At 31.7% G+C, this 18,121-nt stretch overlaps 1 protein-coding gene across 1 annotated transcript in view; it reads left to right on the top strand.

The window, feature by feature from the left end:
• LOTGIDRAFT_136033 (hypothetical protein) overlaps nt 1-18,121 on the top strand; it is a gene marked incomplete at both ends in the record, with an annotated part of 59,599 nt that overhangs the window by 7,870 nt on the left and 33,608 nt on the right. Inside the window, 4 exons of the mRNA XM_009046515.1 lie at nt 2,938-3,034; nt 3,439-3,558; nt 5,839-6,115; nt 6,485-6,552. Of these exons, the coding sequence (XP_009044763.1) occupies nt 2,938-3,034; nt 3,439-3,558; nt 5,839-6,115; nt 6,485-6,552 (562 nt within the window). The remainder of the gene's footprint in view (nt 1-2,937; nt 3,035-3,438; nt 3,559-5,838; nt 6,116-6,484; nt 6,553-18,121) is intronic.

The following is an 18,121-nucleotide window of genomic DNA, read 5'->3' on the forward strand; positions in this document are numbered from 1 at the left end:
TGCTGTTGTATGCTAAATATTAAAGGACACCTATTCCTGCTGGATGCTTGTGGTTCTTTCACGAACATAAGATGACCACTTTTGCAAAAAAGATTTAATCCAGATTTTGGGGACATTGACATCATCTTTTGTGGAATAATAGAAACCAGAGATGTTACAGCATAATGCAAAATGACCTAGAATTGTCCCTGAAAACAAAGTTTTTAAACATAACAAACAGTCCTATTGTTTGTGAGATTGATTGAGTGATGAAGGTAGAAATATTTTGTTTGATGTAATTTATTAATTGAGGTTGAGATGAAAACAAACATGACATTAATCCTTCAATCTACAGACAATAAACTGTCTCTATTTACTAACTGTTGTGATTGATGAACCTGTATGAAGAGGTAATTGGTATAAGTGGTACATTCTCTGGAGAGAATTTGGCATCCAGCTAGAGCTACATGCTCACAATTTGAACGGTGCACCTTTCTCGTAGGACTAGTTTCAGTTGAACAGCTGTATCACATGACAAGTCAAAATGGCAGACTATTACAGTGAGAGTTCAAGAGATGATATAAGGCAGGGAAGGGGGAGCAATACAGTTGTTATTGCTGTAATCAGGAAATACCAATAACACATGCACATTGTATCTGTTGCCTGAGAAATTGACATCTGGTACCTGCACACTATTATGGCTAGAACCATTAAACTTGATAGATATTTTTGACACAACCACAAGTGGCAAAATGTGTCGACAAGGTGCTGCCAGTGCTGTGCCATTTCCTTTCTGAATGCAGGTGATTAATACTGCTCTAGATGCTCATCAAATGTTACCCAGTCAAAATCGTGGACTAAGGTAAAGTTGCATATTGGACATATTATTTACTAAGATCAGCGTATGTTACATAATCTGTATTTTGAGGACAATCTGTAAGTGCATTGGAATCTACTCATGACATCATTTGCTTGGTTTTAACGAACAGATGGTAATCATGAGTTTTATAATTAAGGTTTGTGTGTGAAGTCTAGTGACCTGGAATAAGTCAAATGGGTAGTCCATGAACGATCAATGCATGGGCTTAGCCAAGGACCAGCTGGTAGAAAGGATCCCTGTGAACCTAAAGGTGCGGGCACATGATCTTGGTCAGAGACTTTTGTCGTTGATTAGAGTCTTGTCTTGACTGACTGGGGCACACAAGGAGACAAAAAACTCAAGTGGGTCGTTTTCTATTATCACATGTGGAGCATGCAATTAAAAGGATTGGATGATGACGATAAAACTATCAGAGACAATTATCAAACTTACTTGATATTATGAATTCTGTCAGTGACACGATAATCTTGTCGTGGAAGCCAGGCACAAGCAAGATTTTACTCAAGATTCGAGTCAAGACTAAAATCTCTGACCAAGACCACTCTTGTGCTCGCTCCTCAAGTTGTTGTTCTGGTTTAAAACTGTTCTTTCTTTTTTTTCTTTGATTCAAGGAAGATAATTTTTTTGTTATTATGGATTTCTAACCTACATTTGAAGTAAATGGACATTTAATGTGAAATAGATAGTTTTAAATGTCAGACAGACTGAAATTGTGGCAAGAAGTATGTACTTATACAGTGAAATATCATCCATTTAAACCTGTATAAGTTAATAAGATAGTTAATTGTTAATGATACAGGGTTAATTAATGATAGAATGTTTTTTATCTGTAATTAAACAACATCATTTTGACAGGCCATTTTTTGTTGTTGATTGCAAGTCAGGTCATTCTTCTTTCTTGTACTACTGCGTCTGATTTCTCATCGCTTTGATATTTTCATAAAATAAAAAAGCTATAAATTTAAGAGAAACAGGAGCCTGTTTCAACCAGTTGGGGCGCCAGCCTGCAGGAACTGAGGGTACAAATAGAGTGCAGTATGACATAATTAAGGACCGAATGTTGGCGATGAGATTCAAATACTGTGGAATGGCCATAGGCTCAAGGCTGTATCTCCTCTGGTGCCACCACTGATAGCGTTGCCATGTAATTGGCGATTGATTTTGTTTTTAAAGAGTCCACATAGCTTAAAATATTGATTTCAACTAATGAACAGTGTTGATTACAGATTACATGTATGCTCATTAAGATCACGAGTAATGATGAAATGTGAGATATTTGAAGGAAGAGATTGAAGTTAATGATGACAATATCGTCTAGCCTAATCAATTATATATACATGTTTGTATTTATATTGGTCAAACGTATAGGCCTATTTTATATAGGGTATTTATTTGCTTTTAATCATGTTGATATACTGTCTGAAAATAAGTCTGCTCTTGATGACTGTTATTTAATTCATCTTGCCAATTTATAAACAAGAGCATGTTTGATAATTTACAATGTGGTGTGAATATAAACTTTAATTTATAATCCATTGTGCATGGGTAATGGATTGTTTCCCCGTTTCTAAGCTAGTTTTTTTCTCAAACATGAAGAATGATATTATGTGACTTTTGTAGTGTAAGTAGGGATAGACATATGTTGTACAGCATAAATTGCCTTGCCCACAGAATATTTGAAAAATTACCCTTGTCATTTCCTCATAAGATACGATAAAATTATCAGATAATAGTTACTAATTAGAGAGAATACTGTAAATGATTATCACAAAGTAAGAAACTGTTAAGCTGGGAATGGACTAGGTATAGTGTAGAGTGTAGTATTATTGATATAGTAGAAAACAGTGGAAGCGAATCATGTCATACCCTGTCTGGACTTGTACCTTTTGTTTTCACTCTTTCAATTTTCAACTGAATCAATAATCCCTGACCATACCTCATCTATTTTCACCTTAACAACACGTTTCCTATCCATTAATATTGTTATATTAATGGAAAAATAATGCTATTTTTGTATAAGCTTATTTATTGTTTAAAATGTTCTATTTTGAATAATTTCAGGCTGTTTACCAAGAGAGTTACGTCCCTTTCTGACATCACGATTTCAGAAAGGTTCTGTAGATCATGACCTTCAACAAACAATACGAGATAATTTATACATGAGAACAGTACCCTGTAAGGTTATATTTAATGTTATTACATTATTCCACTTATAAATCAGATGTCTGTGCCTCCTGTAATTATAGAAATGCTATTACCTGAATTCACAATAGCTGCTTTTGATTTCTGTTGGCCTTTGTTTGCTAAGCGATAGCTTTTTCATAAAATTTTTCAAGTTCAACAGAGGTTTGACTGCAAACTTTCCTTAAACCTTTAAGGGATTGTAAAGAGGTTTTTATGTGCTATAGGGACAGCATCATTTTTAGAAAACCTTCCTCGAGCCTCTTTACCTCTTTACAATCCCTTGTTCTATTAATCTTGCTGCTGGATTTTTCCTTGTTTTTGCCCTTTAGAAAGATATTCAAAATTAATTTTCTTATTTCATGAAATGTTAATGAAGATGTCATTTGTAATTTCAGGTACAACTCGTCCACCAAGACCAGGAGAGAAAAATGGAGAAGATTATACATTTCTATCATTAGAAGAGTTTTATGAATTAGAAAAGTCAGGAGATTTGTTAGAGAGTGGAATATTTGATGGTATGTAGGCTACCACTATTGATCATTAATAGACTTTAACTTAACTTCTACCATATTGATTCAACCATTATTAATTAAGCATTAACCATTAAGCTCTACCCTGAGCTTGTACATTATTTACTCTTGAAATGACCTTTACCATTATCCTTTTGCATTTTGTTGACCATTACCATTTAACCTTAAAATACAAGACCATTACCATTTAACCTTAAAATACAAGACCATTACCATCTAAAATCAAAATACAAGACCATTACCATTTAACCTTAAAATACAAGACCATTACCATCTAAAATCAAAATACAAGACCATTACCATTTAACCTTAAAATACAAGACCATTACCATTTAACCTTAAAATACAAGACCATTACCATTTAACCTTAAAATACAAGACCATTACCATCTAAAATCAAAATACAAGACCATTACCATTTAACCTTAAAATACAAGACCATTACCATCTAAAATCAAAATACAAGACCATTACCATTTAACCTTAAAATACAAGACCATTACCATTTAACCTTAAAATACAAGACCATTACCATCTAAAATCAAAATACAAGACCATTACCATTTAACCTTAAAATACAAGACCATTACCATTTAACCTTAAAATACAAGACCATTACCATCTAAAATCAAAATACAAGACCATTACCATTTAACCTTAAAATACAAGACCATTAGCATTTAACCTTAAAATAAAAGACCATTACCATTTAACCTTAAAATACAAGACCATTACCATTTAACCTTAAAATACAAGACCATTAGCATTTAACCTTAAAATAAAAGACCATTACCATTTAACCTCAAAATACAAGACCATTACCATTTAACCTTAAAATACAAGACCATTAGCATTTAACCTTAAAATACAAGACCATTACCATTTAACCTTAAAATTTATGGGTCCTTCACCATTGACATGAGCCCTGGGCTTGGTCTTGAAATGAACCTTTAGACCTGATCATTGACTTGATCGACTTGATCTTACCATTGACTTGATCTTACCATTGACTTTACCTTACCATTGACTTGATCTTACCATTGACTTGATCTTACCATTGACTTGATCTTACCATTGACTTTACCATACCTTTGAATAGATATTGTTACTATTTTCTTGAACTTGACCTGAGGTTACCTTTGACTTGATCTTACCATTGACTAGACCTTACCATTAACTTGATCTTCCCATTGACTTGACCATTGACCAGACCCTATCTTTGACTTGATCTTGCCATCGACTTGATCTTAACATTGACTTCATCTAACAATTGACTCACTCTTACAATTAATCAATCTTAGCCTCTAACATGCTGTTACCCGGGACTTAATCTTACCATTGATTTGATCTTACCATTGTCTTACCATTGATTCAATCTTTTCCTTGTCTCAATCACCATTGACTCACTTTTACCATTGACCATGTACCATGAAATATTAGGATCAAGATATTTCTAACATTAGGTTTTATGTGAAAATGATCTGGGTTTCTGTGGCTGGTAGTGGTACTGTTGACATGCTATCCTATACAGTGTTTTTCATCTGCAACTGATCAAGGAAATTAAAAGCTTTTTGTTTTCTTAAATAATAATGTAGATTTTAACTATGTAACTAACTTTTAAATATATCAACACCACCAAATATTATAACATCATTAAATATTCAGTTATATTTATTCAGTATGAGAACAATATCAAATTTGACATTTGATAATAAAAATCTAGAATGATATTATATAGTATTAGGTTTCATGTTAATTATTTCTCACTGATCTCTAGCATGACATGCTTGTAAAGAAAGAACAAACTGTGCCTGATACATGCAATGTAATTAAACTTAGATTACAAGTTTGTTTCTTTTTTGTTTTCTGATACATTCATCTCCATTGTAATCTGACAAGATTTTTACTACAGCCTCTGATAATTTGATGTTTAACCAATCAGAGTGTTATGTAGGACTTTTTTTTTGATAACATAATAATTTTGGGATAGCAGAACCCAAAACAGCTGTCATATTGCTCTAATTTGATTTTCACTTTCTCTATCCCACAATTCATTATGTTATCACGCAGCAGGTTCTTGACAAAGTTTGATTGGTTAAAAATACCATGATTCGACAAAGGAGACGTAAATTTTACGAAACAAAAAAGAAAAGAAATCATAATTTAATTCTAATTAAATTTGGTACTCTTATAAGGCTATATTAGCCATCATATTTGTTGATTCATAGATGTTTTGTTCATTTAACGTACATTTTGCCTCTTCAGGTAATCATTATGGAACACCTCGCCCACCAAAAGAACCATCAACACCATTAAATCGCCATTCTAGTTCTGGTGCTCTCAACATGGCAGATACTAAACGAAAACGCAACAACAGCAGTTCTGAAGCTGTCCAATCAAATGATATTGCAGATGAATTACCTCCCTTTCCAATGACACGGAAGAAATCATTAGAGAGAGCTCATAGTTCATCTAATCTAGGACCTCTTCCTGATAATTGGGAAATGGCTTTTACTGATGAGGGACAACCTTATTTTATTGAGTAAGTTAGATTTTGTTTATGAGAGCCTTTCATGTAAATGTTGGTGTGATGTTATTTGGTGTAAAATATTTAATTGCAAGAGTTATTTTGCCCTTTACAATGTACCTTTAAAACTTACGAGGAAGCAGATACATTGTGAAGTACAAAAACAGCAACAGCATTTTGTCAGATTGCTTTAAAAGCAGTTTCCAATTTTATGTTGATTTTAATGATTTCACTTCAGAGAATATCTTGGTAATTATTTTCGGCCAAGAATTGCATTTTTCATGTACAGCTCATATGATATATTCCTTTGATATTAAATTGAAAATGACCAACAAATGAATATGGTCGATAGCAAATAGTATTCCATAAATAATCTTTTTACAGTCATGATACAGAAACAACACATTGGTTGGATCCCAGATTAGCTAAAGTAAAAGATGGAACTCCTGATGGTAAGTGAATTTTATCACACAGCAATTCCATTTCTGAGTCCAGTTCTACATATACAAATTACACGATATAGGATGATAGCTTAGTTAGTTTGAAATCACGATATTATTCTGAATAATTGGCTCAAATTTCTTATTTCAATTTGAATTTGCATGAAGAAATGAATTTGTGATGATTTTACTCAGAAATGTAATTGAAATTCTTTATGAAGCATGAATTACTTCAAATATCACATTTACACATAAAACATATACCAGATTTCATGCATAATACAAAATGCAGGCTACAATACAACATTTTACAATATTACAGACCACAAACAGGTATAGACTACTGATTGGATTTGTCTCCCTTATTTTATTCACACAATAAATGCATAATATATCCATCAATATTCAACCTTTAACATTCAATCAGAGTTACATACATACTCACTCAATTAGAAGTTGAAAATAATCACATCACCATACAAACTACAATCTGTAGTAATAATTGGTTGAAAAATGGAGTAGTCTCCCTTGTAACATGCAAAAAATATAATGGCAACAGACAACAAACAATTAATAAATGCAGGTTAATAAATAGATTACTCTCTCTTGATCAGATAACTAAATACTTGTTTGATGAATACTTACTGATTGCAGGGTGCAGAATTTAAATAATCTAAGATTTAAAATATCTAAAGGCATTTTATAGCTATTTTAGAGCTGATAAAAACTTGCAGGATCTTAGTATTGAAGCCATATCTAAAATATCACCAGAGTACTTTCTGAACTAATGACTAATACTAATTAATTAAATAGACTTGTGATGAGGGGTTGATTTATTAGTCATATGATTTATTATGAATTAGCATGTCAATTTGTATAAGATGACTTCTGGTTTGATTGTTCTGTTAGGAAGTTTGATTGATAACCTTCTAGTGTAAATAGTTTTCTGCTGATGTTTTACTAATAATACTGCACTTACTACATTATGATCAATGAGTAAGACGTCTGCTTGCTAACCAGGTTCAAGGTTCAATCCTGACATAGGTAGATAATACCACTATTTTTCAACTCTAGTTTCCCGTCAGTGATGCTGATGTGGAAAAAGAGTTTTGCCGTTTGAATGGGGAAATAATCTTAGGCCTTACAGACCGTGCATGTTCAAGATCTCTCGACAGTTGGAAAATCGAAAAGGTTCATGCTTGGCAAAATTTCCCTCATGGCATTGTCAATACATCAGGTGCAGAAAAGTATTGTGTATAACATTTCATTTCATAATTTCTCTATACATTATAAAATACAAAATACTCTGAATACTGTATCTTTGAATATTGGCCCACTTTTACCTAATAATGTGCCTAATTTGACTCAATTTATACCACAACTTTTACAAACTAATATTGCAAATGAAGCTTATTAGTTTTCATATCATTTGGTGCATTTGAATCAGTAGACAACCCTGAGAATGGAATTTTGTTGTGCACTCAATTTAGAATTCTGAGTGTGACATTATCATGAATTGGGAATGAAAATCTTATTTCCTTTCAATATGAGGTGCTTAATCTGCTGAATATTTCTTAATATTTTGGGTTGTGTCTGTCACCACTCGGCTATCTACAAATTTCTTTTCCATCTTTTTATTTATTTTTTTCTTTAGACTTGTAATTTTTATCTCCTTTTTCTAAGAATCTGTCATCTTCATTTGTAACCCACCCCCCATGATGAGGAAATTATCTTATGTAAAAATGGAATTGAATTTCTGATAAAATAGTAAAGCCTGGAATATCATTAAGATATTTTGTTGTTCTATAAGAATATTAATACATGTCATACACCTAAACACATCTACTCTCTTATGTCAGGCATTAAATATCTTCAATTTTGTGGGGTTTTTTTCTTTGCCTCTATATACAAGGTTTATATGATACTGATAGATAATCTTACTCTTATATTATGTCAGATGACTGATATTTTGACAATAGAGTAAAAACCATGAGCCTTATTCTACAAAACTTAACTTAAGATGATTAGTTTTCCAGTCATCTTATTGGTCAATATCAAAATCTATTTTAAATTGATTGAATAGGATAAAAGTATTTCTTAAAGGAACAGTTGTGCCATATTGGGGGTTGATTTGAGTCTTATTTATTTAGGCTTCAAGTACTAGAAATGTAGAAAATCGCATTATTCCTTCAAATATATCTCAAACTTACTATTTCTATAGATGTCTTTTCTATATATTGCATATATGTCTCAAGAAAGGTCAATTTTAACTTTCAAATGTAGATAATTCTGGACACACATGGATTTGGAGGCTCAAATTTTGAAAGTGAGCTTTGAATATTATTACAGATTGGTTTAGCTAAAAAAATTCCTGTTTCTGAGAAAAAGGTACGATGGGTAAAAAAAATGACTTATGTCTTCAAGTTTTTGAGATTAAGCCCCATGTTTAGCAACCTACCTACTATCTTTTTTTCATAGTTTTTGTCTCCATTGTAATTTAACCATTTTTTTTTTACCATGGGACTAAATCTAAAAAACTTATGTGGATTTGAAGAAATTGTAATCTAACTTTAATGAGTTTTATAAAAGTTGTAGAAGATTTATGTTTCCCCATGTTATACTGGGACCACCCATTGATCTAGCTAGAATAAAACAACTATTAAACTTCAATTTACACCTGATATGTTTAAAACATTTCACTTTTACAGCTTGATAGTTGATACACTTATCAGACTCCTGTATAAATTAATACACCTTCATTATTTGAGAGTAAACAAGGCTGATATAGGCAATAAGAGGTTAAATGTACAGGTTATTTATATTGTTTATATAAGTTATTAAAATGTATATCACATGTAAATGTAAATACAGGATTAATATGAACCACTGAATATTCAAATATTGAAACACAATAGAACATAAATCTTATGAAGAAATTGTCGTAAGTGTAGAAATTTACATTGAGAATACCAATGGACAAAATTGATCATAAGCTTTTTGTTGAACGGAGCCAAGGGCTGTAGATATGGCTCTACCGGACCAGTCTGGCATGATAGCTCAAATGTCTGTAATATGCAGCTCTCTGTGGAAGGCTAGTATATGTTGGAATAAGAGTGTCATCATGTGTATTAAAATGCAAACATTGATAACAGTTGACTGTACAAGAACGGAGGGCTAAATGTCTGAGAATCTCAAGCCTTTGTCGGTCAAAGGCTAGTATAGGTTGGATAAAAAATGCCATTCAGTGTGAGACAAAAAGAGTAATTGCACGAGAGCTGGTCATTTGTGGATAGTTTTATTTTTCATTTAAAATGTAAGTGCAGTTTTGCAGAAGATGAATTTAACAAAGAGGTCATAATGAGTCATAGTTCTCTCTTGTCTATTAAAATGACCCAAAGCTAATGACATTGTCCATTATGAAGAAAATAGCCAGTTAACAAGAGCCTCTCAGAGGAGAGTAAAAAATAAAAAGTCAATATTGACTAAGTGAGTGGTCAATATAAGGGTGTTGATGTCCACAAATGTCCGCTGTCCAAACTTGATTAACAATTATCTTCAAATTGATCAGTTAAGATTTTTGTAGTCTTTTGAGATTCATTATAATGGAATTTTGGACAAAGAGTTCAGCTTTCTTCAAAATGAACTTTGAAAATAATGATAATGTAAATGATTGAAATCCCTGTCACAGTACATTTCTGCTTTTGGTTCTCTATTTTTGGCTTATTATTTACAGATGCAAATGTTATGCAGTGTTTGGTGTTTAATTATGGCCATTGTTTACCAGTACTAACTACTGTGTCCAGATTGTCACATTGTATTATAGTCACAGTAAATGCATAAATGAATGTAAGAATTATCTCCAAATAACTCTAATCTATCTACTATATTATTCAGGTTACAATATTACAATCAAAAGACAAACCTGTGGATTTAGGAAAGAGTTCACCTCAAAATACACAGCAATATTCTGAATAATTCAAGGTAGATTCTGCTTTACAAAAACTGATATTAGTTGAATGTAACAGATGCCGAAATCTTGTTTTATAAAGGTGTCAAACTGTGAATCTGTAGGAAAGGTGCAAGAGTATGTGAAGTGTGTCTCTTTATCTTCTGGCACGTGTACAGTCATTTCACATTTCAATATCCACCAATACAAATCCTTTAATAAATCTCAGGGTATATTGTTATTCAAATGCTTTATATTGAGTTCTGTATCGTAAACATTGAGAGCCTTTATTACATTGTATAGGATTTGAATTCCTATTAACATCTTAGCTACCCATCAATAATGTGACATATGGTCCAACTTAAAGTCACCTGCTCTGCATAAAATCTTTGAAGGAATTGTAATGAATATATAGTCACTGCAAGATTAACAAATTTTAAGATTATCTTAAAGGACCATATCTTAAAACATAATAGTGACTGAAAATAATGTAATAAATGATATTATTTCAAAAAGGCAACTCCAATCCAGGAAAATATGTTTTCAAGAATTTTTGTGAGAAGAAAATCTAATAAATCAATGAAAAATTTGGATCTTATAATTGCAGACATATTACTTTAATATTGCAATGTTTCTGAAAACAAGGGCTGGATCATTGATGATGATATTGCACTGCTAGCAGAAGTACAGATATTTCTATATTTTATGCACATTTGAACTTTAAGCAGTCTAATGAAAATTAAACCGAACTTTAGTCTTTAGACCCAAACTGAAGAGGCTATATTAAAAAAAGAAGGTCATAAAAAACAGAACAAAAGTTTGATCTAATTTAATTAGACTGAACTCTAAGTAATAAAAGAAAAGGTGTTTCTAAGGAAATGCTTGAATACTTCTGTTAATGAATTGCATTAATAATTCAACTGCTGTGTGGATTTGACATATCACTTGTTGTAGTCATGATATTCATTATAGAGAAATACATTGAAATACTGAAAACTTTCATCTCAAGTTAATTGACAACTTGTGTATTTAATTTATATTATCTCATCACTTTAAAGAAATGAATTATTAATGGTTGAAATAAGAGATGTTGTTACTAATGCCATGTTTTCTCTAGATATCAGAATTTGTTTTTTAATTTTGAAATGAAATGAAAATACTTGAATGTAATTCATATAATATACTAAAATTGGATCTCTTCATTGTATGAAGTTTTATTTTGACTTTGTATGAATTGTTCATTCTATGAGTGGATATGTTGAATGAAATTTAATCTGGATTTCTTGACACTGACATGGTCCCTTTAAAGTGTGAGGCTAAAAAGGCGTATCTTGGCAATGTCATGGTCCCTTTAAAGTGTGAGGATAAATATGCGATTCTTGACAATGACATGGTCCCTTTAAAGCGTGAGGATAAATAGGCATATCATATGTGGCGTGTGTGTGTATGATGTATTATAATACAGTAGAGTGTTATAGAGCTCTAGTCACTAGACGTGTGGCTCACTTTATTGTCTGATTTTATTGTGAAGTTAGTTGGATTTTACAGTCAAGTGATAAAAGTAGTGTAGTTAATGTATTGTGATATTCAACTGTGTCTGTAATACACACATTTTTATATGTTGGAGAATATTTTGTGTGGATAGCCATTTCAGTGCAGAAAATTGTTCACATTTGAAGGGAAAGTGAAAGTATATATTGTGATTGATATAGATCACCTGATTCTAATAAATGTGTGGAAATTATGAAATGTGTGATAATACAACCACTATTTTATCATCAGTCACAGGTAACTGGTTATTATAGTTGACTATTGATGTGCTTCAATTACTTTGAAAATTAGCAATTGTAATAAGTGTCATGTAATGTGTAATTCAGGATTTAGTTGTATTGTTATAGTTGCTACATTTGTTAATAGATTTATTTTTTTGGGAATGACACTGTCAAGTTTAGTGGATTGTCATATTGTTCAAAGAGGTTGGCAGTGCTTGTTGGTGAAAGGAAAATTCATGACTAGTAAAGGCAAATATAGGTATTAACTCAGTACAGGAATGCTGAATGTCAAATGCACGTCATTTCATTTCATTTCAACATGAGCTGGGTTCTTGGAACATTTTCTTTACTAATAAGTTGGACATTGTCATAGGTATGTAGCAAATAGAGTCGAAATATGTTGGTTGGTAGATGACAAGTTAACATCTGCTTCCAGCTAAGTTATTTGCATACAAGGTAGTTGTTGGTAGTCATGGTAGAATTATCAGGATCAATTGGATAGTTTGGTACCGTTGAATTGGTTGTTGAAGAAATAGTTAAGATATGTTTGTTGGTTAGTTGGTAGGTTACTGAGATCACAGACTAGGTAGTTCTTTGGTAGTTGTAGTAGATGGTAGTAGGATCAGGATTAATTGGTTGAGTCGGTACTGTTGGTTTGTGATAGTTGGTAGGATGATGAGAATCAATTGAATGGTTTGGTACTGATGATTTTTTGATTAGTGGAAGTATTTGTTAGTAGGCTTGTTTTAGTTGGTTTAATAGTTGTTGGTAGTATTGATAGTTGGTAATAGGATTAGGATCAGTTGGATGGTTGGTACTGTTGATTTGGTAGTAGGATCAGTTGGATGGTTGGTACTGTTGATTTGGTAGTAGGATCAGTTGGATGGTTGGTACTGTTGATTTGGTAGTAGGATCAGTTGAATGGTTGGTACTGTTGATTTTGTAGTAGGATCAGTTGGATGGTTGGTACTGTTGATTTGGTAGTAGGATCAGTTGGATGGTTGGTACTGTTGATTTGGTAGTAGGATCAGTTGGATGGTTGGTACTGTTGGTTTGGTAGTAGGATCAGTTGGATGGTTGGTACTGTTGGTTTAATAGTTGGTAATAGGATTAGGATCAGTTGGATGGTTGGTACTGTTGATTTGGTAGTAGGATCAGTTGGATGGTTGGTACTGTTGGTTTAATAGTTGGTAATAGGATTAGGATCAGTTGGATGGTTGGTACTGTTGGTTTGGTAGTAGGATCAGTTGGATGGTTGGTACTGTTGATTTGGTAGTTGTTGGTAATAGGATGGTAAGATCAGGATCTGTGGATAGTTGGTACTGTTTAATAGATAAGAAAATTGAGATACCAATGTTTAGTCTATATAGTATAAACTAGTATAAGGTAATGTGATTAAAGGTGTTTGATGTAAGTGTTAGTTAAGGTAGACAAGTATTGTGATTAATCTCCCATCCTATCTCTTCTTTCTAACAAACATAGTAGATAAAGTTGTCATTGAAATTTACTCTTTAAACATTATTCATCTGTTCTCTATCTATTTTAAACTCTGTTTTATACAGATCAACAATTGCTTTTGGTACTGTTATTGGCTGACAAGGTAGGGTAAGGGAACCTCATCAAAAAACATATCGCTAAGAACTTTTTTGTTCTAATCTTTTAATGGCATTTAGGCTTTAGGCTTCAGGATCTCTATTGATTGGTTGAAATGTCGCTCAAATAAAGTTAGTAATTGTACTCCATAAGAATCGTTTTATAATTATAACTTTTTTGTTGTTAAAGGACTGTACTCACTGACCAAATGGTATTTAACAAATCTAGAAATTCCAATGTGTTTTTTATCTTTGTCATTGATATAGATGAGATTGATAGAAAATGGATATTTTTAGTTATAGCACTATCCTGCAAATTGGTTATTTTTGATTTTGAGTCAGATGAATAGTTAAAAGGTTCAGCAGTTGCTGCTGATTTGGCAAAAATATTTGTTGCTCATCATTGATGACTTTAAGTGTTGGTTGGCCTGACAAATTGCAGTAAATGAAAATGTTAAACTTTATACATATTTCATTTCCCAATGCTTATATTGCCATCTTTGCTGTAGATTTCAATATTTGCATAATGTTATGTTTGAAATACACAGCATTGTGACAAAGTGAGCTATTATCTGTATTTTGAAAGAGAATCTCTTTATCTCAGCTGTATCTATGACTCAGTTCTAACTACAGGTAACAATATTATCAGTGACAGGTGAAAGTTGTAAACCAATAAAAACACTGCAATCTGTTAGTGGCTTGCATTCTTCTTCTTCATTCTTCTAGATAATATCTTTTCTTGAATAGTAACAAATCACATACTGTTGTTGTCTGAAAGAAGTCATTTTCTAGTCTTTAGGTGAAAAATGATAATTATGATGATATTGGTGTAAATATTTTCTGTAAAGACATTTCTATATTAAGATATCTATAGCTTTATGGCTCAAAAGTGAGATATTGTGAAGAAAAACAATTACTGAAGCATTTAAATACAATTGATATATTTTTGTAGTGCTTGCTTGATGTTTGATATATCGTGATACTTGTGTATCATGTGATCAGACTCTACAATACTAGGCATAGTAAAGTGTAAATATTGTGATTTAGAGAAATTTAAATTGAGATTGATTATCGATGACAGACTACCGATCAATAATCGATTAATAATCCTAATAATTTAATCGAGAAACCCTGTAAATACTACATTAAAAACATGCTAAAATTTCATGGGTTATATTTGCTTCACAGAAGCATTTCTTGCTTTGATCAGTTATTATAGCTTATTGTGGGTAAGTTATGTGCTGAAAGGAACCTATGTGGAAGAGATTACTACTTGTTAATGGAACAGTGGAGGGAATGTAACTTTGATGAAATTTGATATTGATAATCAAAATTATACATTTGTAGCGACGATAATCGATTATTTTTATCATTTTACCCAGCCCTAAATATATGTGTTGTATCTCTTGGAAAGCAATATGTATCGTATCATGGCTGGATTGGAAATAACTGTTTTATTTTTGAAAGAATATTTTTTGAATACCAGATCAATCAAAGAGGCTGTTATAAAATGGCACATGACCAAAGTGTGATTTTTTAATGAAACTTTGATATTAAATTCAGTGTCCTAGAATACATCTGTTAAATAAAATCAGATAAAATAGTTACAAGTCAGTGTATAGCTAATGAAACTGATTGATAATATTTTATGAAAAGACATGATATGCAATAAGCCTGTTTCAGAAAATTCTATCCTGGGTATGAAAAAATAATGAGATTTCTGGTGAAATTTAATCAAAATGCCACAAGTTATTAATTTCCACTCAATTTTCTGCTCCATTGATTCATGTTTTTAGTCAATCAAAGATTAAACACTAATAATTCTTTGTAATTTTACGGCAACCATCCTTAGTTTTTACGGTATTTTGTGCTTGACGGTTATAATGAGTACTGTTACAGTATTTGTTTAAAGGGATTGTAAAGAGGTGGTCTAAATTTTTTATGTGTATTGAAGACGATAGCATTGATTTGCACCATTCCAAATTCCAATTCCAATCAGACGTCTGCAGTTTTTGCAATCTAAGCCTTATATTTGCAAAATAACTGCCATTAAGAGCTAAGGGCCTATGCAATAGTGATGTTTGACTGAAATTTATACATACATAAATCAGTGTTATTTTTAAGTTCTAATTAAGCCTGGAGCAATATCAAATAATTAATTAATAAGATGTGCTAGAATATTTAATAATTATCAGTTTAAACTGTATTAGGGTGTATAAGGGTATATCTATGATTAAAATGTTCCCAATAAGTCGAAAAATAAAATTACGGATAGCTGATCAAAGTAAGTGGAATTTATATTTTCATTTTAAGTTGAGATTCATTTAGAAAATTTAACATTCTGACAAAATACCCATGAGCTTTCAAAATGTTTAAAACTAAACTATTCTTATGGCATCTAAACAAATCTCTTCTACTCATTATCTTAATAACATCTTTACATTGATTTTATATATTTTACTTAGTTTTATATTTCAAATATATGGTTTTATAGAGAGATTCATGCTAAATAATATTCTAAAAGTAAAAATGCTAGTTTGCATATAAAAACATGGTGCAAAACCGGCAAACTTTTGAACAATAATATGACCTTATTAATGTGTAAAAGAACAATATTTCATAACAGGATTAATATTAAACCATACAGGTATTTAAACTAATTGATATTAAAGTGAAGATTTGACTTTCATGTTAAAACTATACATCAACTATCATATAACATACAGCAAATTTCACATAGACAAATTGTTTGTTTGAAATGTCACAATACTCAGTCAGGTATAATTCTATAGATTAGTCAGACTGAGATAGATCTATTATTACCTTTCTAACATAGTCTCTAGAGGTCAGGTCATCCTGATACAAACATCATTCAAATACAAGTTAAACAGCTGTTTCTATACCAGGGTGTTCCTAAATAAACTGAAAAATGTTAATTTGATCAGTTATAATTTGTAGATCCCAGGTAGACTATTTTGTTCACATTTTTTACAACATATGTCAGAATGGGATGTATGACATTGGTCTAGAATGTTTGCTTGGTAACATCAAACAAATTGTGGTTGTGGGTTCTAATCTCTGTCATCTTGTGTGAAGCTCCAGTGCTCCAGATAATCCAGGAAGGATCAATGCCAAGAGGTTTAGCCAAGGATAAGCTGATAGACAGGATGCTTGTGAACTTAATTTGTTATCCTGGATGTTTCTTTCCATGTTGTTCAATTTTATAAATATATAAATTGATGAAGGATACAGAGAGAAGCTGAATTAGAAGACATTATAATTGCAGTGCTATCTGAATGACTCCTTGGATATCAAAAACTCTTCACCTCCCACACAAGATGAATGGTTAAACTTACACTAAATCTCAGACATAGTCATACCTCATTTACTGCAACTTCTGACAACAAAAATTCTTAACACACACTCTTGAGTAGGACATCTAATTTGGTAAGATGTACCATGATGTCTAGACTAGTTCATTGTGTTGTTCCTTATAACAGCTGTTAAAGCAATTGATAACAAAACAATACACAACTCTGGGTAAAAACTACACTGCCCCCCTGACAGCTCTTATTCTCTAGGTTAGAGTGCCCTGACAATTTTAAATACCTTTCAAGACATAACATTATCATGAAATTTAAGAAAGTGACAAAGTTAGAAGTTTGAAAAGGAATAACACCTATTACATCTGTTTTTACCAGTTATATAGTATGTCACACTCTCACAAATTATCAATAAATGTGTATATTAAGAACATTTGAAATATGTGAATATATTTGTTAAAAATAAGGATAGTAAGAATGTAAATAGTTGTTAATTTGTCTAAGAAGAAATTTGATAACTCCAAATGGACTAGATATTTTTTACTTAGCCAATGATCATATTTTCTAAGAAAAAAATGGTTACAAAAGTTTTATTTTTTTTGTTAGTGTTTGAGGGCGTCACTAATGATATGCTGTATCACATAAGGCCCTTTGTGATTAGTGACATCATCAGACGCTTAGTTTTAGTGGATTTGCAGGATCCACAGATGTTTGATTGAAAATTGGAATGGTGCATATTGATGCTATCAGTGTTCCCAATACACACAAAAAATTTAGAAAACCTCTTTACAATCTCTTTTATCTTCTGCATATTTTAAAAAGTCCATCAGGTGCTTAATGATTGACCATAATTTTACGTTTAAGCATTTGAAATGCTGATAAACAGATCTATGTCAACATTGATCAATCAACACTTAAATACTTGTTGATGGTGTTTTAACAAGTAGT

The sequence above is a fragment of the Lottia gigantea genome (assembly GCF_000327385.1).
Source record: "Lottia gigantea unplaced genomic scaffold LOTGIsca_102, whole genome shotgun sequence".
Classification (NCBI taxonomy): domain Eukaryota; kingdom Metazoa; phylum Mollusca; class Gastropoda; family Lottiidae; genus Lottia; species Lottia gigantea.